Source organism: Schistosoma mansoni (genome assembly GCF_000237925.1).
Source record: "Schistosoma mansoni, WGS project CABG00000000 data, chromosome 1 unplaced supercontig 0034, strain Puerto Rico, whole genome shotgun sequence".
NCBI classification, from domain to species: domain Eukaryota; kingdom Metazoa; phylum Platyhelminthes; class Trematoda; order Strigeidida; family Schistosomatidae; genus Schistosoma; species Schistosoma mansoni.
The window spans coordinates 1,180,965-1,207,188 of record NW_017385988.1 but is presented as its reverse complement, the minus strand read 5'-3'; the positions used below and the strand labels follow the sequence as shown (position 1 = coordinate 1,207,188).

The 26,224-nt window shown below is 33.5% G+C and overlaps 1 protein-coding gene across 1 annotated transcript in view; it reads left to right on the top strand.

Annotated features, from left to right (window-relative positions):
• Positions 1-26,224, top strand: part of Smp_155330 (serine/threonine kinase) — a gene marked incomplete at both ends in the record, with an annotated part of 66,221 nt that overhangs the window by 20,226 nt on the left and 19,771 nt on the right. Inside the window, 6 exons of the mRNA XM_018791879.1 lie at positions 2,790-3,351; positions 7,371-8,013; positions 9,762-9,943; positions 11,185-11,554; positions 21,278-21,357; positions 26,018-26,112. Of these exons, the coding sequence (XP_018644985.1) occupies positions 2,790-3,351; positions 7,371-8,013; positions 9,762-9,943; positions 11,185-11,554; positions 21,278-21,357; positions 26,018-26,112 (1,932 nt within the window). The remainder of the gene's footprint in view (positions 1-2,789; positions 3,352-7,370; positions 8,014-9,761; positions 9,944-11,184; positions 11,555-21,277; positions 21,358-26,017; positions 26,113-26,224) is intronic.

Sequence of the window (26,224 nt, the reverse complement as noted above, 5' to 3'; positions counted from 1 at the left end):
GGGAATTTAAATATTTATCCCGACTGTATTAATCCATTTTTATAGGTGAATAGGAATTGTCAACTTTATTATGGTGAAATGGTCAGTAGTATTACCTTCATTTAGCTAAAATATAAGATAGACAACATACAACTTTTTTTATTTAAATTAGTCAGATTGACGTCTATGGAAGTTTGTTGCTTAGTCTTACCAAATTAGGATATTTTCACAAATGATGTCAGATGCTATTGGTTGTAATTGGCTTGTTACTGATTAGTAACCAATGTCATGTTTTTATAGTAAGGTAGGGAACCTTTGCCTCCAAATGCCCTGGTACGGCCGAGAGTGTGGAGAGTCCACACTCCCTCTCGAAATGCTCTCACATGGCCACGCGTATATAGCCTCTGACAGGGAAGTCCTACTCACTAGCTTCTCGTGGCATTACTGTTGTTTACGAAATTGAGAGGACGAAAAGCGAATGTCCGGCGCTTGAACTGGGTTGGTGGACACACCTCGTCCTACCTAGGGGAGTTGGCAAACCCTGATTCCAAACCAATGGTGTACATGGACTCCAGTATCCTGAATGGCTTACAAATGGCGTATGAATCAGTCGTTGGTCACCGGCTACCATGGGACTGCATCTCCTTACGATGCTCCACTGCCTTATGGATCAGACCTTTAGGTCAAAGGCTCTGGGTGTGGTCCCCTGAGAAAACCACCTGCTTCATTTTGGGCAGCTTAGCAGTATCACATCCCTCACACAAATCGAATGAGATTTGTGTGGTGCACATATATCTGGTGCCCCTCGTACCAATATTTATGTTTTTCAATAAATAAATAAGTAATAATAAACTTGTTCTTACAAGCTGCTAACTTTTAGAAAAGGATTTCCTGAACTTCTAGTTTGTCACTAACTTGTGTGAATTTTGCTCATGTCAAATGTGGATCACAACGAACCAGTCACATTGGGTCAGAATCGAGCGATGTAAACCATTTGATTCCAATCAAGTGAACAAATATTATGATACTTGTTATGAAATTTAAAGTTGCTCGATGTTATTTCACGGAAAGTTATATGTACACGCATCACTAAGGAGTTTCAAACTAAAACAACTATCTAGTGTTCCTTAATTTTATCCGTCTATCAATTAAGGGACGAGTATACTGCGCAGCAGTTCGTTCTGTTTTACTTTACGGCTGCGAAACATAGCCATTAAGGGTAAAAGATACTAGTATTTGACCACAGATTCCTTAGAAATATTGCTCGCATCTGCTGAGATCACTGGGTAGGTAATAATGAGGTTAGACACATGGTTTTAGGGGATGATGGTAAATCAGTTGATGAGGTGATGAATCTTCATCGACTGAGATGGCTGAGCCACACGTTACGTATGCCTGAACACTGAATACCACGACGCGCAATACTGACTAGTATTGGGGATGGTTGGAAGAGAGTTAGGGGTGGTCAAACCAAAACGTGGCATCAGTGCATGAAGTCACTAAGTTCTAGTCTGGGCCATGTCGGTAAATGCAGACCACTTGGTTGGGGTCGTCGTGACTATCGTAACCAATGTTTGGAGACTCTGTGTGACATGACCCAGAATCGATCACAATGGTGTAGGTGTATACACTTTGTCTGCCCTTAAACTGTGAGATTGAAATTGCTTTATACGTTTATTTCTACGGACTAATTTTTCTCCCACTATTGTACCCTTATATGCAATCTTTCGTTTATATATTACTACCATTGAAGTAACTACTTCTATGAATTAGGTGTTCATGTTGTTGTGCTAATGAGATGTGACAACGTGGACTGGTGAATATATGTGCCTGGTCCTACGTTGTAGCTAACTGACTGAGTGCTGCTCCTTAACGAATACCTACTATTATTTAGCCTTGCGTAATTACTTATTTGTCGCTTGAGATGTTCCTATTTTTATTTGTAAACTGGTGAGTAATCTCAACTGCATAGGAGAGCTAATTTTTGAATTCTTACCTACAATTCAATCAACTTTATTTTGTATTCAACTTTTGCTGTAATTTTTAAGTGAGATTGTATTGGTTAACTCCAAGAGATTTACAGGGATCGGTAATCTACCAATGGGATTAATTTGTTTAAGCTGAAAATGTGGGCTATTGTTTATCAACTTTGTCTAGTTTAAAAGTGACGTGCTCTTCACAAAAACTATTAACGGTCTTGGTTTTGATTTCTGATGAGGTTGTGAGGGATGCTTACTATTTAGAAGTTCTTAGTTTTATTGTATTTATCTATTCAAAGCATATAAGTTCTGGTCCCATAGGGCACCGAAATGCGCTACACATGTGAAATGATAATGTGAAGAAATAAAGCAGAAAAGGGTACTATTGTCGATAAAGAAACAAATAGCACTAATAATTAATACGAGGTAGAGTTAAGTTTAAGTACAGAGAAGAAAAGTTTCTTTCAGATAAAGAATATCATTTTTTTAATATGAGGAGTAAACTATAGTGACGTCTTCACTGGCTTCTGAGCATTTTTAATAATATGTCACTTCACTGGGTTGGACCATTTCTAGGACCCCAACAGAGGTGTCATGATGGACTAATGCATCCATGACTAGTACAAAATTACTCTAGCATTCCATCACTTTGTTTGATTATCAATAGTTCAGTGTTATTTGTTCTTGGATTTTTATAAATTTGTGTTACGTATTTTCACAATTTATTTTTTTCTATTCGCTTACATTAGCTGGTGTTCTTGATAACTTTGTTTCTCGACGACTTGAACGTGTTGCACCATTAACCACAAAGTATTTATATTTACTTTTCAGCAAACAGAAGCTCTTGGAGCTCCACCTCGAAGTTTCTCTTCAATAAATGTATACGCATTGTCAACCTCCTCGATTTTAGACCCGTCAACTAATTTGGGATCGGGTGGAAAGTTTGCTGATGTTCCTTTTTATTCGTTTGGTCCGAATGCTGACTTTACGGTGGATGACTTTCGTTCAGTTTTAAAAGATAGTAGAGGTGTTCGTGTGGATGAAGTAAATAATCTAGTTACTGGTAGTGTCAGTGGACAAGGTTGTCCTGGTCCTAGTGCTAGACGGCTCATGCACATGCAACATCAGAATATTCCTGCAAACCATTCTGTTAGACAGAGACAAAGTTTTTGTTCTGGCACAAATTTCAGTCCTGCAAATCAAGCATCTCCAACACCTAACACGGATGTAACCTTTACGTCATATGATCATTTATCAACTCCGAGAAATCAAATTCACACCACAAGAGCAAATACAGACTCAACACCTTTGTCTTTGGTAAACACAACAAATTCACCAAACACTGTCACTTGTGATTCATCTCTGGGTCCCTCCCTAGCTCGTAGCTTCAAGGGTAAGTATCAACTCTTTTAAAATATTTCGGCTGTATTTATGATTATGAAACTCGAGTTCACAATATCTGGGTGCATTAAATGTAATCATCACAACAAATTTTCAACTTTAAATTATCTTCTGGTTTCCTGGTTTTTTAGAATGATATCCATGATATCGATTGTCTTATTACTTACTTCCTTACGCCTGTTACCCCTTATAAAGAACCATAGACCGCCCACTATCTCCATCATACTCCGTCCTGGACAATCTTTTCCAGTTGTTTCCAATTACTATTCATTCTTTCGGTGTTTGCCTCCAATCCCCAATGAAATGTGTTCTTCTGTCTGTTTCTTTTCCTTTTGCCTTGTTGATTCCAAGATAGGGTTTGCTTCGTGATGCAGTTTGATGATTCCCACTATGTATGTCCTGTCCACTGCCAGCGTCTTTTACTAATTTCCCCTTCAGCTGAAGATTGGTTTTTTCTCTCTCCGTTATCAAACTTGGCTGAGAAGAGAAGTCAGTAGGCGTCCTGTCAGAATATTTTTTTGATTCCCTGTTTCATCAAATTTCAAGTGTTTTAATAAAGAAACAAATTCACTTCAATGTGATTGAATCATAGCATAATTTATATGAATAATTTTGATGGGGTTTCACTAATTCGTCATGACATTTGACAGGTCTTAAGTTTCGATCTTATTGTTTTCTATATAAATTACATTATGGAATCTTGTTTAATACTTAGCTTCTTTCAATTATCATTTAAATTTAGGCTACTTTTGTAAGTTCTACTGTGCTTTTTTTCATATCTGTTGTGTCTTGCACAGTTTTATAATGCACTTCCCATAGTTATATTGACAACTTGTAACCATATCATTAATTTTCCCTTTATTGTTTTTCCCTCCTTCAACCATGTTATTGATCGATACCCTGTATGTTCATTTTAATTTTTTCTTCGATACCTTTTAGGTTGTAGATTATTTATTATTAGATCTTGTATTCAAATGGTGTAACTCTGGATAGAATATTTTCTACTTTTTATAATAAATTACTAAATGGTATTGTTTTTAATTAACCAGATCTAGATCTATGTACTTGATTGCTAATATTTTTCTATAAATATTCTTATTATCTGTAATAGTAATGTTACTTGAATTCGATTCATTTGACTTTCAACGACACTACAATAGATTCAAACATTATTGTATCTATTTCGGTTTGGATAGGTGTCAATTATTATTGACTGTCACATATAAATCAGAATCTATGTCCGAAACCAAGTGCATAAAATACATAATTTTGTTATCAGGTTCCATTCATCGACAAATATCCTACTATAGTGTAATGTAATTCTTGTCGCACGTTGATTGGCAGTTTTTTGTTGTTGTTGTTGTTATACCCATTGTTATTACATTACAAATCTATTCTCCTCCCATCTTCATTATCTCTCTCTTTCAGATTATATTTAAGACGAAAGCACAATTGTGTGATGTTGTTTTTCGTATGTATGAATAAACATTTGCCTATCACAGTGTATTCTTTTTGTTTAAGACACTTAGTGACTCTAGGATAAATAATTGGTTGATATTTTTCTCTTGGTAAATGCTTCCCTCCTGTTTTTTTGTTCAAGACAAAGAATACAGTCTATTTACGCATGTGTTTGTGAAAAAAATACTTGTAAAAAGAATTAGCATATGAATATTGAACTATTTTATGGTACTCTTTTTCACTACTAGTTTATAATCTATATGTGTATGTAGGGATTTCTGATAAATAATCGATTAATTTTCTGTTGTTGATATTTCAAACTACAATTGATCAGTCTCTGTTGTTATATGTTTAACCTGCTGTACAATATTTAGATAGATGCTTTTTTATATTTGGTACGTGACTAGAAGTGGAATCAAGGATACGCATTTCGTCCAGCTGACGAGTCTCAATTAGAATGTAAAACCCATATCGGATTTCTCTGCTAGCCACATACCAAATATTAAAGCACTGTAATTTGAATACTTTTCTTTTCAAAAGAACACTAAGTCTGAAATACAACACAAACTTTTCTAATTCACCTGATTTTGAACGATACTTTAGTGTTTAAAACACATATTACATAAATATTTTCTATTGCTTTGTTTGAAAATGCTGTTAGGAATTGACATTATTTCCCCGTTTATTTATTTATTTAAACACATAAATATTGATACAAAGGAGCAACAGATACATATACGTCACACAAATCTCATTTGATTTGTGTGAGGGCTGTGGTACTGCCCAGGTGCTTAAACTGAAGCAGTTGGTTTTCTTAGGGGACCACACCCGGAGCCTTCAACCTAAAGATCTGATCCACAAAGCAGTGGAGCATCGTAAGGAGATGCAGTCCCACGGTAACCAGTGACCAACAATTGATTCACACACCATCTGTTCCCTCAGGATACTGGAGTCCATGTGCCCCATTGTTTTGGAATCAGGGTTTCCCAACTTCCCTAGGTGGACCCTCCATATCCACCAACTCGGTTAAAGCGTCGGACATTCGCTTTTCGTCCTCTCAATTTCGTAAACAACAGTAATGTCACGAGAAGGCAGTGAGTAGGACTTCCGTGGCAGAGGCTATATATACTTGGCCATGTGAGAGTATTTCGAGAGGGAGTGTGGACTCTCCACACTCTCGACCGTACCATGGCATTTGGGAGCCCCGTACTCAATATGTATTCATAAAATATATTCAGATTTCATTTCGGATAAACCATCTTTAAAGTTTATGATTTATCGAAAGAAGCATTGTTATCTGATAATAATAATCATATGCTCACTAGTGACTGACTTCGAGAGGTAAGTCCAGTTCTAGTGAGAAACAGTGACCACTGGAGTTCAAACCATGTCTGTTGTGAGATAGAAACTCACTGAAGACAATTGATGAACGGTTGCTCAACTTCGTGGATTGGTTGGAGTTAGACATTAACACTGTTGGATACCGGCTCAGTGGTCTAGTGGTAAAGTGCTCTGGCGCGAGACTGGTAGATCCTGAGTCCGAATCTCGTGAGGAGAGATCGTGGATGCCCACTACTGAGGAGTCCCACAATAGGACGAAACAACCATCCAGTGCTTTCAGGTTTTCTCTGGTGGTCTACCTTCAATTGACTCACGCTTTCAACTATGGAAAGAAGCATTGTTTTGTTTTCTATTTATGTATATTTTAGGTCATGATTAATTATCTATTAAATATTTGTTTTCATTCTTATTGTATATAATAATCATTGTTGTTTAGTCTTTCATATTGATTCTATTTACTGTTGAACACTATTCGATGATGTACAAATTTCTTAAATTAATTCTCTGTAATGACTACCAAATCATCCTTTTAAACCTTATTTGTTTGTTTGTTTTTTCTTCACAACTAATTAGATTTTCACCTAATTTACATTTATTCAAGCTAGAAAAAGGTAAATAGTTAACTAGTACAAAAAAACGGATTGACTGAATACATAGTACTTCAAAACTTCTAGTTTCTCATGAATTTTTGTGTTGTTTTTTTGCATGTATGTGTGTATGTGTGTGTGGAGGTTTGTTTCTATGTACGTTTGTGTAAAAAATATTTTTTTGTAATTTATTTATTACACCTTCATTTATTTTGTAATTTTGAAGAAACAACAATTTTTCATGTATTTAAATGGTTATCAGTATACATTAGATAGAACTGATTTTTATCACCTTGCTGTCACACACTTTCATCACTAACGTTTTTTTTACACTTAGTTACTATGATATATTATGTATAGAATTTAACTTCACATCAGGTATTTTTGTGCCTCAAAAATGTTATGTATTGATATTCATCTCCCTATGTTTAATTATGGGTTATCGGTTTAAACACAATGAATTTCATCTTCACAGTTTATAAACTATTTCACATGAATATATTTAGGAAACTAGTTCGTATCATAACTAGCCCTCACACAAATACTGTTGCTTTTAGCTTTGTTTTATAAGTTTGGACAAGGTTTTTGGACAGATATTTTGACGTTAAAAATTTATCACTTTTAGATATTTTATTGGGACGAATACATCCAAATCAAGGAGCTGGTACATCTAGATCAGCTAGTTACCGTCGTATTGCCCGTGCACGTTGGCATCATTCTACTGGGAGTGTTCTTGCTTCAAGTTCCGTTATAAGAGGATCTGGCAGTGAAGAATATTTAACTGCAAACATGAATCGAGATACTCTTTCTCATCAACATTCAGAGGATTTAACTAGTGGAATGAGTAAATCTTCTCCATCATCTAATAAACATAATCCAGTATCTAAATTGAGCAGATTTCGAGTATCTAAAAGAAGATCTAGATTTTCCTATACACCTCCTGCACATATTGCATCTGAACCTGAAACAGATGTAAACTCAGAAAATCCTTATGGTAATAATGGAAAACGTTTCAGTCGTCCAATACATCCTGGTCATAGTCATTGTGTTTCATCAAGTCAATTAAAAAGAGATTTTCATGATGAGTCTCCTTTAAGATCTATGCGTGTAGCACATGATTCTGACAATCGATCACATTCACGACCTAGACCAAGATCAGTTTCTTCTTCTACATCCAAATTAGCAGGAATTTGGAATTCCATCTTGTCAGCTACAGCTATCGGAAATAATATAGTAGTTAAACCTCATCATCCATCCACCTCAACAACGTGAGTATTATTCTTACTATGTATGCAACTTTTATGCAAGTATTTTGCAATATATATTTAAACGAAAAATTTAGAACATATATTGGCACTTACATACTTTTTAATTTAGCACAATAAATTTATAGAATTGGTTTGTATCGTTTAGTTATATTGTTAAAAAACATCTTAATGGTGCTATTCTTATTGAATTTCTCGGGATTTCAGTTTGTTGAATTGCTTTAGATGTTCTGTAAGCTCTCAAATAATCTCGGATGATTTTATGCATTAATCTAAGTGCGAAGAAGTGTACAGGTATAGATAACCACAATGTATATTACTGTTCGTTATGTTTGGATTTTACCTTAACATAGATTAGAAAGCAAGTTAGTCTAGACAGTTAAAGTTAGTACTCAATAAAATACAATTAGACCAGGTTTAAAATTATAATATGATGACTCAGTCCTTTAACAGGAGACCTGCATCAGTAAAATCTAATGCTGACTTTTTATCTGTTTCAATTAGAGCCGTTATTTTATAGTTTATGTTACGAACTGACTGTAACTGGACAATCATTGGAAATCAAACAGTACCAGATCGTTGTTTTATATATAATATGACACCAGTGTTTACCTACAACCCTGCTTGGGACTGACCTATTATTCATTGATCTTCTGAAGATCGCACGCAGTTAAAAATGTTGGATCATTGCTTAGTGCATTCAACCTTCAACTAGAGAATCACAAGCACGAATATCTAACTAGACAATCGTTGGTCACCGGCTACCGTGGGACTGCATCTCCTTACGATGCTCCACTGCCTTGTGGGTCAGACCTTTAGGTCAAAGGCTCCAGGTGTGCCCCCTAACAAAACCACCTGCTTCAGTTTGGGCAGCTGTGCAGTATCACATCCCTCACACAAATCGAATGAGATTTGTGTGCGCATATATATCTGGTGCCCCTTTGTACCAATATTTATGTGTTTCAATAAATAAATAAGTAATAATAAACTTGTTCTTACAAGCTGCTAACTTTTAGAAAAGGATTTCCTGAACTTCTAGTTTGTCACTAACTTGTGTGAATTTTGCTCATGTCAAATGTGGATCACAACGAACCAGTCATATTGGATCAGAATCGAGCGATGTAAACCATTTGATTCCAATCAAGTGAACAAATATTATGATTCAATAAAAAATCCTTGGTAAATGCTAAATCACACTCAGCGGTACAAATTTACAATGTCATATGAGATAGGACCGAATGATTTGATAACACTTGACCAGTACGATACTTTTAAGCCATTAATCATGTAAAAAAGTAATTAGTTTTAAATAATAGCTATGATATTGTGTTAATTCGTATAGTACTGTCCAACTCTTCAATTTATGCGTAATACTTGGGCTTATTGGCAACGATCTCCGCCTCTTTAAAATAGACAGCAGACTTTTTTCCTGATTAGCCTAAAGTGTGTGTTATTCGTCTGTGTAATTTAATCCTGTAATCTGTGTAAAGACCATATTTCTTTATAACCCCCTCCCACAAATCTGAATCAAATTAATATCATATGTTACATGTTTCATATACATCACAGTTGTTAAAATATAGACACCAGGTTTTAAATTATGTTACAATGAGGAACAGAATGACAAAAAAAGGGAGAAAAATACTGTTATAAATAAGGGAACTGTTTCTTGTTTTTTTTCTTTTTTTTATTGTAATCCAATTGAAATTTTCATGCTTTATTCATGTTTTTCTTTTTTTATTTCATTTTAGACCAACTACCGTGAAACAAGTGAAAGGACATCGTAATATTTTACGTAATACTCGTCGTGGGGAAACACAAACTACCTTAACAAAATCACGCTCACGTAAAACAAAGCATTCCAAATCTAATACTGATGTAAATAAAATGAAAATATCACCAGGTTCTTTTCTTAATCGACCTCATTCTGAAGGTAATTTGTTTAATTCATGATTAATGGTTATTTTCTTTTTAAGTGATCTTCGGCACTATGTCTTTCTTTTAAAAAGGTTAATTTAATGTACACTTTTTGATAGTTTTGTGACTAAACATGACTTTTGGTATTTTACTACATATATGAATTTTTAGTATTTGGTTTCAGAAAACTCGTTTCTAATGAAATCATTAGATGAATGAATCTTATGGTTAGGCGTTGGTTATTACGTAAAGATAGCATTTTGATCGATATGTTTATCAACCCTTATCAACTGTAGTGGTTAGAGACTTGATCATCCACCGTCTATCCAGACATGAAACGTTAGCTTAACATAGGAGTAGATTAGAGAAATACTGATAGCTGTCAAAGAAAACATGTCATTAGTTTGCGAGTTCACCTACCTAGAGCACAATCTTTTTGGTTCAAATCTTTAAGATAATCATCATACACACTTTTTAAGACCTTGGGTACCGGAACTGAAGATTCTTTTTCATTTGAATCTTGAATTTCAGCATAATTTTTTCTGTCATGTTCTCCTTTACTTCCGATATTACTGATTTTGACGGTATGGCTTTTCATGTTGTCAGCTTCTTTTCTATAACTTGTTATGGAATGGGACTGCTTAGACTAAAATAGATTTATATTCTATCCTTCGGTGTTTTTGACTGAATGACTGACCAAGTAACACGATTAAGTTTACAAAAGGTTGTGAACTACGTCCAACCACTGTTTGCACTGAATCACATAAAAAATGACCACAACACAAGTGTAGGAAACAGTAACTAACATATATTGTTATTTAACACTGTCTTATGATCATTATATGTACTTATTGATGCACTTCATATGGTTACCTTTTACTGGAAAACCTAACTAGTATTATTTCTGTAGATTATGCAGAAAACACAGCTGTGGTGAAAAATAAACTTTTTCGTGATTATAGGTGAACCTTCTTCATAAATATAATATAGACTTACAACTAAAGTTGTGTATTGAAAGCTTTCTGTCGATGGTCTGCTACTATCAAACAATATTACTTACTTACGCCAGTTACCCCTCGTGGAGGAGCATAGGCCGCACATCAGTTTTCTCCATCCAACCTTGTCCTGGGTAATCAAACAATATACCCAGCTATAAAATATTTTATTGTTAAATTCATATAAACTAATGCTGTCAGCATTTGTTTCCTTTAATACAACTCCTTAGTTAATTTCTTTTAATAATTTCTCTTATTTTAGAATTACGTTTAGCTGGTCTACTCAATATACATGATTCAAATGTGATATGTTCACCTTCACAACAAGATATAACACATGTTACATCTAATATCAATGGTATTTATCGACATGGTTCTCCTGTTGCATGTACTAATAAGTCAATAAATTCACAGAAATATATTAATGGAAAGTATGCTACATCACAACGAAATAGTGAAGATTATATATTTCCATCAACAAGTAGTACACCGCAATCTCATTCACAATCACCTAATAGAATACTTCATAATCGTTCATCTTCATCACGTAGTTTTGGTTGTGTTGATTCTTATCAAAAGTTAGATGTTCTAGGAGAAGGGTCTTATGCAACTGTATATAGGGGATATTCACAGTAAGAAAGTTTTATTATCCTTAAGTTGTTTCTTTAATAATAACTAATTGTCTCACTACATGTTATACTTTGTATTTGATACTTTGCATTTAATTTGCCAATCAGATAGTTTCACTTTTAACCACGGCTCAATCCAACAATCAATTAGCTGTCAATCCAAATCATACACAGGTCAATAGATCATGCTTCCTTTCCATCTTTGAATTCTTATTAAATTGGCAATAACTCTTCAGCTTTTTTTGCAGCATTATTTATGATTCTTGGGAAAAGTTCTAAAATTACTAGCTAATAATATGATTTGTCAACCTACAACTATGAAATATATTGCATTAATTATTGTCAATATTCTTGAAACCTTATGGTTAGTCTGCATTATGGACTGGCTTTAGTTAGAAAACTACTAAAAACCAGGGAGCACTGAACGATTGTTTCATTTCGGTATAGGACTCATCACTTCGAATCCATGACGACATCATGGATCGAACTCGAGACCTTCAGGCCCCGAATCGAGTGCTTAACTTTCTAAACATTATCTTGGTAACATCTTATACTTTGAAGCTTGGTAATTCAGGTTTGAATCTCATAGCAAGTAGTAGTTTCCTAAAAATTACAGGTACGTCCCGTTGACTAGTCCCAATTAGCGCGACATTTAGGCCTTGATTTTCACTCCGACTATCTCTAACTACCTATCATTTATGCTGATCGGCTAAATATATTGGGATAATCGATAGCTGGGTACGTATCTCACCAATACCCTTGCCTAGATTTCCCCCCAAATTCACCCAATAATAATAATAATGATAACAGTGATCATAGTGAACACATAAGTATCCAATTTACATATGAATGAATAAATTAATTATTGTTATTTTACGGTTTTCAAATTTTTGAGAGCAATTTTCTTTTCTTAGACAGGAAAAAAAATAATTACCTACCTGTGTGGAATATTTTAAAGAACATTTTACTTGCATTATCCATACCTTGAAGGGTTTACATTTTTACTAGAATGATTTTTATAATTACTCTTCTTACATCTATAGGTTGATAAACCATATTCATAGCTAATAATTTTAGAACTTTCCCCAAGAATCATAAATAAGGCTGCAAAAAGAAAACTGAAGAATTATTGCCAATTTAATAAGAATTCAAAGATTGAAAGGGAGCATGACCTGATTTGGATTGAATCTTATTGATTGTTGGATTGAGCCGTGTTTAAAGGTGAAACTATCTGATTGACATCCTAGCGCTTACCGTAAGCAATGTTTGGAAACGTTAGGTGAAATGGCACAGAATCAGTCACAGTGTTATATTTCCATTCACTTTTTGTCTAATCTTAAACCATGAGTTATAAAATTATTTCCTACTGTTTATATCATGAATTTATTCTTCATTCTCGAAGCATATTGTCTATATCTAATACTTTCTACTACCACTGAAATTGTTACTACTTCGATTACTTCAATATTTGTCATGATAATTTCATCTTGCCGTACTGGTATGGTATGAAAACTTGCACTGATGCACACATCTATTGGGTTTTGTGTCCCTGATGAATGACATGATTTTATCTAGAAGTGCATATGAAATTTCAGTACTTAACGTCTCTTCTACTGTGAATAGGGTTTAGATGTTCTTTCATGATTCATTTATCAATCTTCATTACTTTTGCTCACTTTTAGCACATAATAACTTCTTCAAAGAGATCTCATTAAGAGACTCTTTCCATAAGAATTCTAAAGTGAGGGAAATTCTAATATATTTCAGGTGTGATAATCCTAATAACTAAAATTATCAGCTCTTTCGTATGACTAATAAACATTATGGGTTGTAGTTATACTTAAAATTGTTCCATTACATAAACGCATATGCTACTCACGGATATATGTTAGTAGTATATTTACTTTATAAAGTTTTCCTATCGTTTTATTTCATGGATTAAATCGTCCACCTCAATGTGGACCAACAATTACGTATATTAAGTCAGAATTTGGCTTGCTGTTTATTAGATTAAACTAGAGATGCATATTCTATCACCATTTATTTGATATTTTCCGACTATTGATTTTTATTTCGGTGAATGATTATTAAGTTTGTTGAAAACAATTGTCCGTAAACTATTTGCCAACATTAAAGTAACTTTTTCTTCCACTTCAATTGATTTATGCTTCAAAATGATAAATCACGCCTTAGATTATGCATTAGTTGGACACAATTATCTGATTAATGAATTAATATTGAGTGTAGACACATTTTCGTATTTCTCTTACCCAACAGTTCCTAATGGATAAACTGTAACCTATTTAGCAAGCAAAAAATTTATCTACTTTTACGATATTGTGCGAACATTCTCCATCGTCTTCGATGGGTAACTGCTTCACATCCGACACGATTGAAATCCACTGGTCACGTCTTTTCACTAGAACTCCGAGAATTTCCTCTCGAAGCTAGTCCTCAGCGAGCACATGATAACTGGAGATAAAGGGATGTGAAGATTGTTGAGTTTAATTAAAATCATGAAACAATTGAGCCATTGGAATCCTGATAGCATTAGGCGGCTCTTTTGTCTTCGTATGAGACTCTTCAGCAGTTGAGACCCATGACTTCACACACAGAAATCGAACCCAGGACCATCGATCTTGCACGCGAACGTTTAACTTCTAAACTACTGAGCTTCCATCCGATAGTGTTAATGTCTAACTTGGAGTTCTCAGGTTTTGAGTGGTAATATAATATTGATCGGTTTCATAATCACGATAAAGCTTAATAATCTCCACAACTCTATACCTACATTTATACACTTTGCCTGGAGGACTAATGATATTACCTAGCTAACTCAAACTGAATTGGGCTATAGATTATTCTGAACATAACTCATTTTTCTGAAAGTCATATGTATTGAACACTAGGCTGTCACCACATGTAATGTTGATTCAAGTAGCAATACATTATTTTGAATGGCTATTTATTGAACTAATGAGTATAGCCGCTATTGCGTAATTACTATGCACATGAATTTATATCATGAATATTTGTTTACATAAACCCCGACAACACTGCTTCACTTGAAATGAATTTCTGTAAATGCTAGTAAAATTGATTAGACATATTCAATATACAGAACAACATATATAAGCGAACATTATTGTTTACAATTAGATCCTCATCAGGCTTTACTTTAATATACAGTAATATTTATATGCATGTACGAAATTACTTAACCAATCAAGGCAGTTTATGAGTCAATGATAACAATAGAATAGATTACATAAATAAACGTAGATGATGAGGATCTAATCGAAAACAATATTGTTCTCTTATATACAATGTTCTAAATCATAATATTGGAATTTTTCAAATATTCAGTGTTGTTTTCAACTTTGTAAGAAATATTCACCGTATCTAATAAGAAAATCAAAGTTTATTTGTTATTCTAACAAAACGAGTTTCTATAACTTACGGGTTAGTGTTTCTTCGTTGCATTTTAAATTTGGAATTGTCTTGTCAAAATAAACAAAATGAAGTACGATTTAGTTCATTTGTATTAGTTTTGTGAATCTACTCATTAATCTTCAGGACTGCAATTAATTAGTCTCTTTTTGGTTATGTGCATCATTAACACTAAATCACAAACAATAAAAGCAGGGATTGATGGCGAATAGTAGTGGAATGCTTGAGGTGGGTTCAGTCTCATGTGAGACACTTTAGAGACTGATCGATCACTATCGCTGGACGTAAATGGGGAAATTCAGATAATCAATAATTATGAATTTAATTCACCCCATTACATATAAGCCCGGAGGCAATCTGAACTCAATAGCTAAGCGGATAACTCGACTATGATGGATCATGAATCATACATTTTTAGTGAACAATAACTTAGAATTATAGAATAAAAATAGTAAACCCTTCAGAAACAATTCTCTTATGGATTAACATAAATATTTTAGTGTTTATTAAACAAATAATTCATTTATAATATTTTTTTTTGATATCTCCTAAATTTCAAGTTTCCATTAAACCCACTAACTTTCCCTTTATATTTTTTCATTCATAGATTATTGTTGATTAATTATTAACTCTTTAATCCATACTATACCAAAATATTTCTATGTATATCATGTATTTTATTATTGATGGTGCGTTGTGAACTGTTATTGTATACTTATGATCTCGTGAGATTTAAGCCTGTTAATGTAATAATACAAAGTACTCGGTTAGCTTTCTACTGTTATGGTTATTTGTTAGGATGAGTAGAATGATTTAAATTATCTTCATGTTGAGCTATCCTTGAATGACATGGCTCAAAATCGTTTGCAGTGGTGAAAGTGCATCCACTCTTTGTGTTCTGCCAAATTCTAATCTTCTTAATTCTTCATGTCTCTATCTTTTTTCTCTTTTCAAATTTATTTCACTGGATTATACTCCTTCAATAATATCTTCAAACCCTAATATTTCACATTAATGCTTATACTCTTACTACTTCTACCACTATGGGATTTGAATCGGCAACTTCATCTCTGTGTTAATGTGGTATAGCAACTCGGGCTGATTTACGTACGTACAAAGTTCTACGTTGTGACTGACTGACTGACCTATAAACCGCTCAGATTTATGGTTCGTTTTATAAGTTTTCACCCTCTCAACTGTGATTATAATTAGTTTGTCTTCTTTATATACATTTATTTTTTCATGGCATAGGGTAATGTAATCACTTGTTATAAGAAAGTTAGATTTATCATTTGAATTTTAAAATGTTCTATTTTGAAAGATTAAGACACTTCACAACAAATTCAAAATATTTTGAAAAATTGACTTGAACTTATAGAAGGAGTTTGTAATTGCTCATTATTGTTGTTGTTCAGGATGCAGAGGTGTTCTCCATTGAAATGCTGACTTCAGATAGATAAATCAAAGTCTTGGATGACAGCAACAACAGGGAATTACTAACCCTTACAAATAAATCCATTCTCGTTGCACAAGGTAACGAGTATTTTTGAAATCAGTAGCTCAGTGAGTTTGCATTGAATAGCAATGTGTATGAGTCTTGACGTAAACATCAAAATTTGAATGCAGGTAGATACAACTGATAAATCCCGAATAGGACAAAACATGTGTCCTGGTTTCCATTTCTAACCGCGATACAACTTCACTTGAACTCCGTTGGCGAAAGCTAAATTTTAATTTAAACTGTAACTGGTACAGCTCAACGAAGTCGGATTTAATAATCAAAAGAGAACTAGTTATTTATCCTCTTTTACTAAATCACACCTCAAGCTTAAACTCTTTATAATTTTGAAAATAGAATTCTCTGAATATCTGTTTTTACTATAAATGGTAATTTTTTGGTTATTAACATATGAAAATTCAGTCAATCACAACGTAGGACCAGGCACATATATGCATCGGTCCAAGTTGTCATACTTTGTTAGCACAACAAGATGAACACCGGATTCATCGAATTAATTAATTTAATGGTGGTAATATATAAAATATAGGTTGTATATAAGGATATAGTATATGAAGGAAGACAGATATGAAGCAATTTTAATCTCAAGGTTTAAGAGAAGATAAAGATTGTATACACCTACGCCATTGTGATCGATTCTGAGCCATGTCACCTAGAGTCTCCAACCATTGGTTAAGATAGTCACGACGACCCCAACCAAGTAGTCTGCATCTACCAACATGGCTCAGATTAGAACTTAGTGACTTCAAGCACTGATGCCACGTTTTGGTTTGGCCGCCTCTAGATTCCTTCTAACCGTCTCCAATACTAGTCAGTATTGCGCGTCGTAGTAATCGGTGTTCAGGCATACGTAACACGTAGCCCAACCATCTCAGTGGATGAAGATTCATCACCTCATCAACTGATTTACCATCATTCCCTAATACCCTGTGTCTAACCTCATTATTACTTACCCAGTGATCTCAGCAGATGCGAGCAATATTTCTAAGGAATCTGTGGTTAAATACTAGTAACCTACGAGTAATATGGTATGAATTTGAAGTTTGCACTTTCACAATCCATTTACTGAATATTTTTGACTGGGTAAATGGACTATTTATATATATCTGTTCCTATCAGTAAATTTGTTATCATCATAAAAAAGTTATTTAATTATCTTCTGTAACAACAATTTAAAAATAGACGTATTTTATAGTGTATACTTTTCTAGATTTGCACCATTGGCAACACCATATCTATATATTTATATATATAATTGGATACAACAAGAAAGTGATATTGAACTAGTTATAAGAGTTTTTTTTATTATTTTTAGTTAATGTTATAAACAGTGTTTAAGGTGCGTTCTTTTTCTTCTTCTTCTTCTTCTTCCTCTTCTTCTTCTTCTTCTTCTTCTCCTGCTTCTTCTTCCTATTGTGATTTATAAGGGTAACAATTGTTATCCAAAATTCTCTAACAATAAGTTGATTAGTATTGTTTTCAGTTAGTGTTTAGTGATATCTAAATTATCTAAATCTTTTTTTCCTAGTTTTGTTACTCTATGTCCATCATGTTTTTTGTACTTTCGTTAGTTATTATTTCCTGGTTTGAACTTTGTAGAGATATTTCTATTGTTATATATTCAATAAATATTATTTATCAATTTTAATATCCTTTTAATTCTTAACTCTATTTGAATTCTATCAATCAGGTCTTCTTTTCTTTTTAATATATTGGAGGTTAACTATGATGGTCGATTGAAATAGTGAACTTTTTTTGTTAGATATTCTATATGAAATCGTTATTTTAACATAGAAGGTAATGTAGTTTGTTTAAGTTGTTAGTTCAGACTTTAAAATATTCCTCAAAATAATCTTTGAGTATTTTGATAGTACAGTGAGAAGACAAAGTCGATCTTAAAAAAACAGGTAATGTATTTTGTGAATACATTTCAAACAATTTGATCACACGTACTTATCAAGGGATTTTAAGTAAGAAATTGAATAGAGTAAATTAAGCAAAAGTTCAGCTAAACAGAGTTTATTTATTTATTATTTTAACACATAAATATTGGTACGAAGGGGCACCAAATATATTTGCGCCGCGCCAATCATTTGATTTGTGTGAGGGCTGTGATACTGCTCAGGTGCCCAAACTGAAGCAGGTGGTTTTCTTAGGGGACCACACCCGAAAGGTCTGATCCACAAGGCAATGGGGCATCGTGAGGTGATGCAGTCCCATGGTAGCCGGTGACCAATGATTGATTCATACGCTAATTTGTTCCCTCAGGATACTGGAGTCCATGTACACCATTGGTTTGAAATCATGGTTTTCCAACTCCCCTAGGTGGACTCGCAGTGTCCACCAACCCGGTTAAAGCGCCAAACATTCGCTTTTCGTCCTCTCAATTTCGTAAACAACAGTAATGCCACGAGAATGCAGTGAGTAGGACTTCCTTGACAGAGACTATATACGCATGGCCATGTGAGAGCATTTGGAGAGGGAGAGCGGAATCTCCCCACTCTTAACCATTCGGAGGCGCTAAACAGAGTGGTAATTGTAGACAATAAGTGAATAAGTTAGTATGGAAAGAATAAGGAATTGCCTCACTGTCGCACGTCATGAAATGGGTTAAAGATTACTAAAAAAATTCAAGGTTTCGATAAATTGTTTCTGTATACATAAAGGGAGTTTGAATTTGTAACTAGCCATTACTAACTACTACCATAATTCAGATTTGAAGGTAACATTTCGCGTTAATACTCAGATCGATTGTAGTTCAGAACTTGTATATTTCATAAATGTGCAAAAATGTCTCAATCGGCACATAAATGTTTTAGGTTGTTAGTCCCAAACTGGGAGCTAGCATGTATATTTCATGGATACTATCCAACTACTTGTCTTTAAATATCAATTAATTGTAACTCATCCATGGATATAAAAACATTATTACGAAAATATATTTACTCGTATCTTTTAGTGATATATCACCTAATTGAAAGCAGCTTCTTTACGAACTGATATCAGTCGCTTGGTGATTAGAAATCGCAGAGTATTGAGTAGCTGTATTCTTTTAAATGATTTTTCAACAGTGTATACCAATATTATCAGGTAGGAAATACAAGTCTTTTAGGTCTCTTATAGAGAACAATAAATTTAGACTTTTGAGTTGATTACTTATGCCTGTTATCCCTTGAGGAGGAGTATAGGTTTCTCATCAAGATTCTCCATCGAAGTCTGTCCTGGGTAATCGTTTCTAATTGTTTCTGATCCCTACTCATTCTTTTGATGTCTGCCTACAATTCCCGAGTTGAGTTGATTGTCAATGGTTTATATTTTTTAATTCCAATCACTATGATGTCGCATACTGTTAATCTCATTTGTATTGATATGATGCTTTGTTATTTATGACAGATCATTTCTTCTCATTAGAATTTATAACGATCAATACTGAAACAAATCTATAGAGAGGATGCGACTAGTATTATTATTATTATTCTAGTGTTTTGTAGAAAAGAGTATAGTTTTCATCATGAACGGATTATAAAAACAGTTCATTATTGTTTGGATATCGTGACTTCTACAGACGACTACAGCTAATGAAAGAAAATACTTTGATGTTATGCTAACTCTTCATAAAACCGTTTTATTAAATGTCAAACATTTTAACTTTTTAAATAAACTTTCTAACAATTTTTGATGAAATTTGTGGAATCATACAAGATTAAATTACGTCAAAATTCAACTATCGCTTGAGAGATACATACGTGAAATCGTCTTAATTCAAATCGGTATACTATTATTGGAAAAACTATTTTCACCATTTTTCTTTTCTGGGATTGTATTATTCAACGTTTCACTCTATGCTATGACTTAGATGAGGAAATCCAGCTCGAACTGACGAGGTTATAATTATGAACGTGAATTCGTAGTAACTGACACTTTGAATGAAATGATTCATAGTGAATAATTCTATCACACATCCTTTTGACATTGCCCAATGTTACAAACTAAACAGTTCAGTTTTATCATAACATTAGATATCTCAACACTGTTTTCCCTAGAATATATTCATTTCCTATGCTTTTTGCAAATTCTGTTTATCTTACATCACCATGTGTTAGCCAATAAATATCATTAATCATTGAACAAAATATACGATTCCGTAACCATGATCATTTATCGAAGACTTTGATTGACATGACCGAAACTTGGTCACAGTTGTGCAGATACATATTCATGCTTCGCTTCAGTATTCTTTAAATATTCCTTTTCATTCCTTATTCTTTAAACATTTCTTCACTACCATTAGTGCCAATATTACGTAGTTGGCGCCATTTCGCTTTACAGATGTGGTTCGGTAATTTGAGGCAACTCACTTTTGTGCTAGGCTCTACTTTGAGTATGTCTGACTGAATAACCGACCAGAAGTGAAAAAACCCTTTAGTTTAATGAATGGATTTTGTGTAAATTGATTTAATTACAGTAAGTAATCAATAATAATCAGCTGAGTGTTTTTTTTCTTTCATTTAGTCTTGGTTTTTAGATTATAATTAAGTAGTTGCACCTGCGAAACGTGTTTCGTCTTATTTAAGAATTTTCTGTCGGATTTATCTTCATCCTAACCCCACGTTTAAACTCGAACTCAGTACCTGTTGCTTCACCGTTACATTTACTATTTTATTTGTTTCATGAGTTTGTTTTCATCCCACACAAGTATATATTATCTTGCCTGTTTATTCTGAAACATTGTTAATTTAATTTTTTTTATTCTTTAGCGTAATGCGTCGTGCTGTTGCTGTCAAAGAAATACGTATAAATCCAGAAGAAGGCTTACCGTTCACTGCTATTCGAGAAGGTAAACGCTACAGTCACTAATTAGTATCACTGTTATTGGTTAACTATTCATTTTGTTTATTCTTAAGATCATTTCATCCTACCTATTACTATACATTGAAAAGTAAGATAGTGGAGTATTGTAGAAAAATAAATTATAAAACGATACAACTTTCTAAATTCATTTAATATTGTTTGTTTGAATCTTCCCATTGATGTGTTAGGACTGCAACTGGTCAGTCTTTAATTGGCATATGTGCATACTGTTGCGTATTGCCTCGATATAGCCTTAATTCACAAGCATTGTAGGCAAAGATGGACAGTGGCTAGCAGTGGAATCCAGGATGCGCGTTTCGTCCTATTTGGGGCTCGTCGGCAAAAGAAGCCTGCATCTCAAATTGATTTTCACTCTGGAACTCGAACCCACTACCTTTCGCTTCGAACCCCAGCACGTTATCCACTTGGCCTCTGAGTCGTGATAGCCACTGGCTTGTGCGATGGGGTGAAGTTTAAATTCATTTAATATTGTTTGTTTGAATCTTCCCATCGGGACTCAGTGGCCAAGTGGATAACGTGATGGCGTTTGAAGCGAAAGGTACTGGGTTCCAGTCCCAGAGTGAACATCAACTCTGAGATGCAGGTACATCCAGCTGACGTGTCCCAAATAGGACGAAACGCGCGTCTTGGATTCCACTACTAGCCACTATCCATCTTTGCTTACGATACAACTTTCTATTCCTTAAGTAAATAATTATAACTGCCATCTGTTTTTATTACTTTGGGTATTTTTTTTAACAAAAAGGCCTACAAACCTACATAAAATGGCATTTACTTTTAATGTTTCACTTCGTTTCGTGAATACCTGAGTAGGTTGTATTGGTGTATTTCATTATTATTATTATTATTATGATTATCCTTATATTGTGTCAACAGTTTACAGAAACTAATACACTAGGTTTACAACTGAAAAACTGTCAGTTAAAACGTATCAGCGTTTTGTTTTTTAAATGTTTGACTGATATTTTAACATTAGTTAGAAAAAGGTAAGTGTTATTGATCTACCAAGATGAATTCCTTGTCCAATATTTTATAAATACGCTGATCAATACTTGTTGACATTTTAAAAAATCTTTTATTTATTCCGTTTGAAAGAAACAAAAAACTTATAAAAAACCCATTTTCACCCATACTAAAAGTAACTAATCGTAGGCTGACTTGCATAGATCATATCTCAGAATTAAAGTAGCCTTTTGTCCCATCAGCTTTTCAAAAAATGATCTTAATGAAAAGAGCTAATTTGTTCTGTGATACTTCTATCATTTGGGACAGTGAAAAAAATTATCAGATGACTGTCTTTCTTAAGAAGAACTACCTAGACACCTTCATCAGATTACTATTTAATATTATCATTAAGTACATTGTCAATAGTGAAAAGCAGGAAACGGTTAATCTTATCCTACATAAAATAACACCTACATTAAAGTTAGATTGTTAAAGACTTGGAAAATATGCATGAACCTATAGCCTTTCATATACTCTGTAATCTGTATTAGGCAAAAAGGGATGCGATGGTTATGAAAGAGAAGCCGAACATCATTTATAAGATGAGCCATAGCAACTGCAATATCATATAACCTATGTACCATGTACATTTTAGTTTACTCAGTTTCGAAGTCGTTTTATAAGAGTTATTGATACTATCTGGCTGAACAAACTTACGCAGACTGATTGTGATCCGTATCACTGTTACACTTTACCAGAAATACTAGATCAAAATCAGCGACTGGCATTCTCATATGCGGACTAGTAATTAGCTGTCAAATGTCGCATATCTTGTGTCTTTTTCATTAGATGTCAACAGTTCGTCGAGGGAAATGTTAATTATTAGGTACAGACAACACTATAGACTGAAAAGGTTTTCGAAATTCGTCACTTACGGAATTCAGCTATCAAGAATAAAGTATGAAAAAATGTAGAATGAAGAGTCAGTGACATACTGGTTACTGATCACAATCAATCAAGACATAGTATTATACACTTCTTGAAAAAACCTATGCATCAAATGCTTTTTAGAGGGTGACGTTAGTAGCTTTGTCGAAAAAAATAATAAAGGCTTGACAGATAAATCAACCAAATTAATACACTTAACAAATAGATTTGACTATTAGATGATTAACTAAAATTTGCTTGTGTTTCTAAACTTGTCATGTTATCCTCATTTTTCAAAATAAGATTGTTTTATTAAACGTATTTTCAAATCGAAGGTTCTGTTTTTGTGATTACTTGACAACTGTAGACAAAGGTTCGACTTGAGAATTTTATTATTACTTTACAGAAATCTTGTTCATTAAATTGCTTTAAACAACTAAAGCTGTATCTCCTTAGTCAAAACAATCGATTCTCCATTATAGAATTACCAGATTGGAACATTTAGCTAATTTGTTGCAAACTAGAAAATGGGTCAAAATGCTAAATTCATCAGCTTTTACCTGACCTTTAATATACAGTAGTGCTAAAGTTATCACCTAAGTTATATCAGTCTACTACATATGACATATAATCATGGGTGTCATGTGGGAGATTCTTTGAGCGATATTGGAGCCGTAATGACAGACGAAGTCTTGTGATCACTCTTCCTGGTCTGATAATCGACTGGTCCAACTATATTACCAGTAGAACTGATGATCCTCTGTTTACCATTTGCCACATCGACTAATTAACAACAACCATGACCTTAACTCTTGTTAGCTCTCGTGCTCCTTTTAACACAGTGGTGAATCAGATGACGAAGTTAGGAAGCAGATCAGATATCTTCTGTGCTCAACCATGACTCGACGCTCACACAATAATGCACTTGAAGTGTCTGATCACATAGAAACAGAAAAGAGAATTATTATTTGTATGCCACTTATTGACAAGTGAGTAATAGTGAAATAAGTGATTAATGAGAAATCTGGAATAACGAAATATTTGCCAATGAGTTATGGATTAAACGAAAGGTTAGAAATAAGTGAATCTGGATAACAATCCTTCATATGATAGTCTCGAAAGTTCTACTTCGTACTCTCTACTACTCCCACTTTGAAAATTGTCTTGACATTTTTATCTCACTGTTTTGCTAGTGTTATCAATTTTTGTTTTACATTTTACATGTTTTACATTTGACATTAATTATGGCGGACTTACTTCCAATGTCTATTCTTTTCCAAAACTTTATAAAAAACAATTTTTATGTTCGTCAACCTTAATTTTCATTCTACTTCGTACTTGAAAGTGGCCAACAACAAAAAATCTTTTTTTATATATATAAAAGTTGTTTTCACTAATGATCAAAACGTACCATATCATTAGTACGTGAATAACTGTGCAACGAGTAGCTTAAATAGATAATGGTAGATATTTTTTTTGGGAAATTTGGTTCGATTAGGGTTATTTTGTCTGGTTTTCTTTTAAATGTCATGTTTAGTCTATGCGTAACTAGACAATGGATAATCAATCTTCTCTATAATTAGCACAGGGTTAGATACAAAAATACTTGTTTATTTAAACATATATTCGTAGTGGATTGAATTGTTAATCTTATCTGACTTAGTGATGGCATCGTAAATTAGATAGTAAAATTCTTCCTATTAATGACCTATATTTAAGGTCAACGAGAAATTTCAGTGTTTATAATCACCAATAGTTTCTAGTTGTTTTGCCCTGTTTACTTACTCCATGCATTCATATACTATTGTTCGCGAAATCCTTTATTTATTCAATGAGGTATCTGATTAAGTGATGTAGCATTTAAAACATTCTTTTTAAAGACTTGCGTTTTCTCGTTGTTGATATTAGAGACCATAATAGAGCTGTGTCTATTGGTATATTTGCATCTTGGGCGAACTGTCTCGATATTTCCATTAAAGAGATTGATCAAGTCCGATTTATAATATATACATTGGGAACCTACAAACCCTTACGAGTAAATTTATACCCGCTGTAAACGTTAGTAGCTATCTGAACTACAAGTCAGTTGATAGTGCGAACTTGTTTGAAGTGAAAAGTACTTGTTCTGAGTATTAGTGTAAATATCAGCAATTTGATAAGATTACGTCGAATTGATGAGTCCCAAATAGAACGAAAAATGATTGTTTTGTAATGCCTCATCATTTCTCTCATTACTGTTCGTCTAATGTGACCATATGTGTTTACGTCATTTCTATGAATAATTGTGTTATAGTTAGAAACTTTAGTTCTAATGGGTTTCGTGTATGTTGACTATCATTATGCTGAATAGTTGTCCCTAACATAACTTTTCAAAAATATTCTACCTAATATTTACAAAAAATGCATGATTTTACAGTTCAGTCTCAATTTTAAGATAAATACTAACTAATTAATCCATTCAGGTAGAGTTTTTCTCTCAAAACTGAATGTTTTGGTTGTGTAGCTTTCATTGTTCTTCTGAACAACATCATCAGCACAAACTTAAGGCTGAAGTGAAGTGTTCGAATTCCTCAACATGGGATTCACAGCTTCTCCTGTCGACCTCGATCTTGATTGGTTTTTGTTGACTTTGTCTATTTCTTCCAAATTTGTCTCATTAAAAAATAGGTGTAAAAATAAATTAATTAGAATATATATAACACGTATCATTTTCATTATGTAATTTGTTTCCTTATCTAATTTCATTTTAATAGCTTCATTATTGAAAGCTTTACGACATGCCAATATAGTGATTTTACATGATATTGTACATACAAAGAAAACATTGAATTTCATATTTGAATTTGTGGTAAGTTAATTATATAACGCAATTTTGTTTTATATATATAAATACAGTTATGCCATGAACAAGCACTCAGATAGGAAAGACCATGTATTTTATTAGCGGCAAATTACAGAGT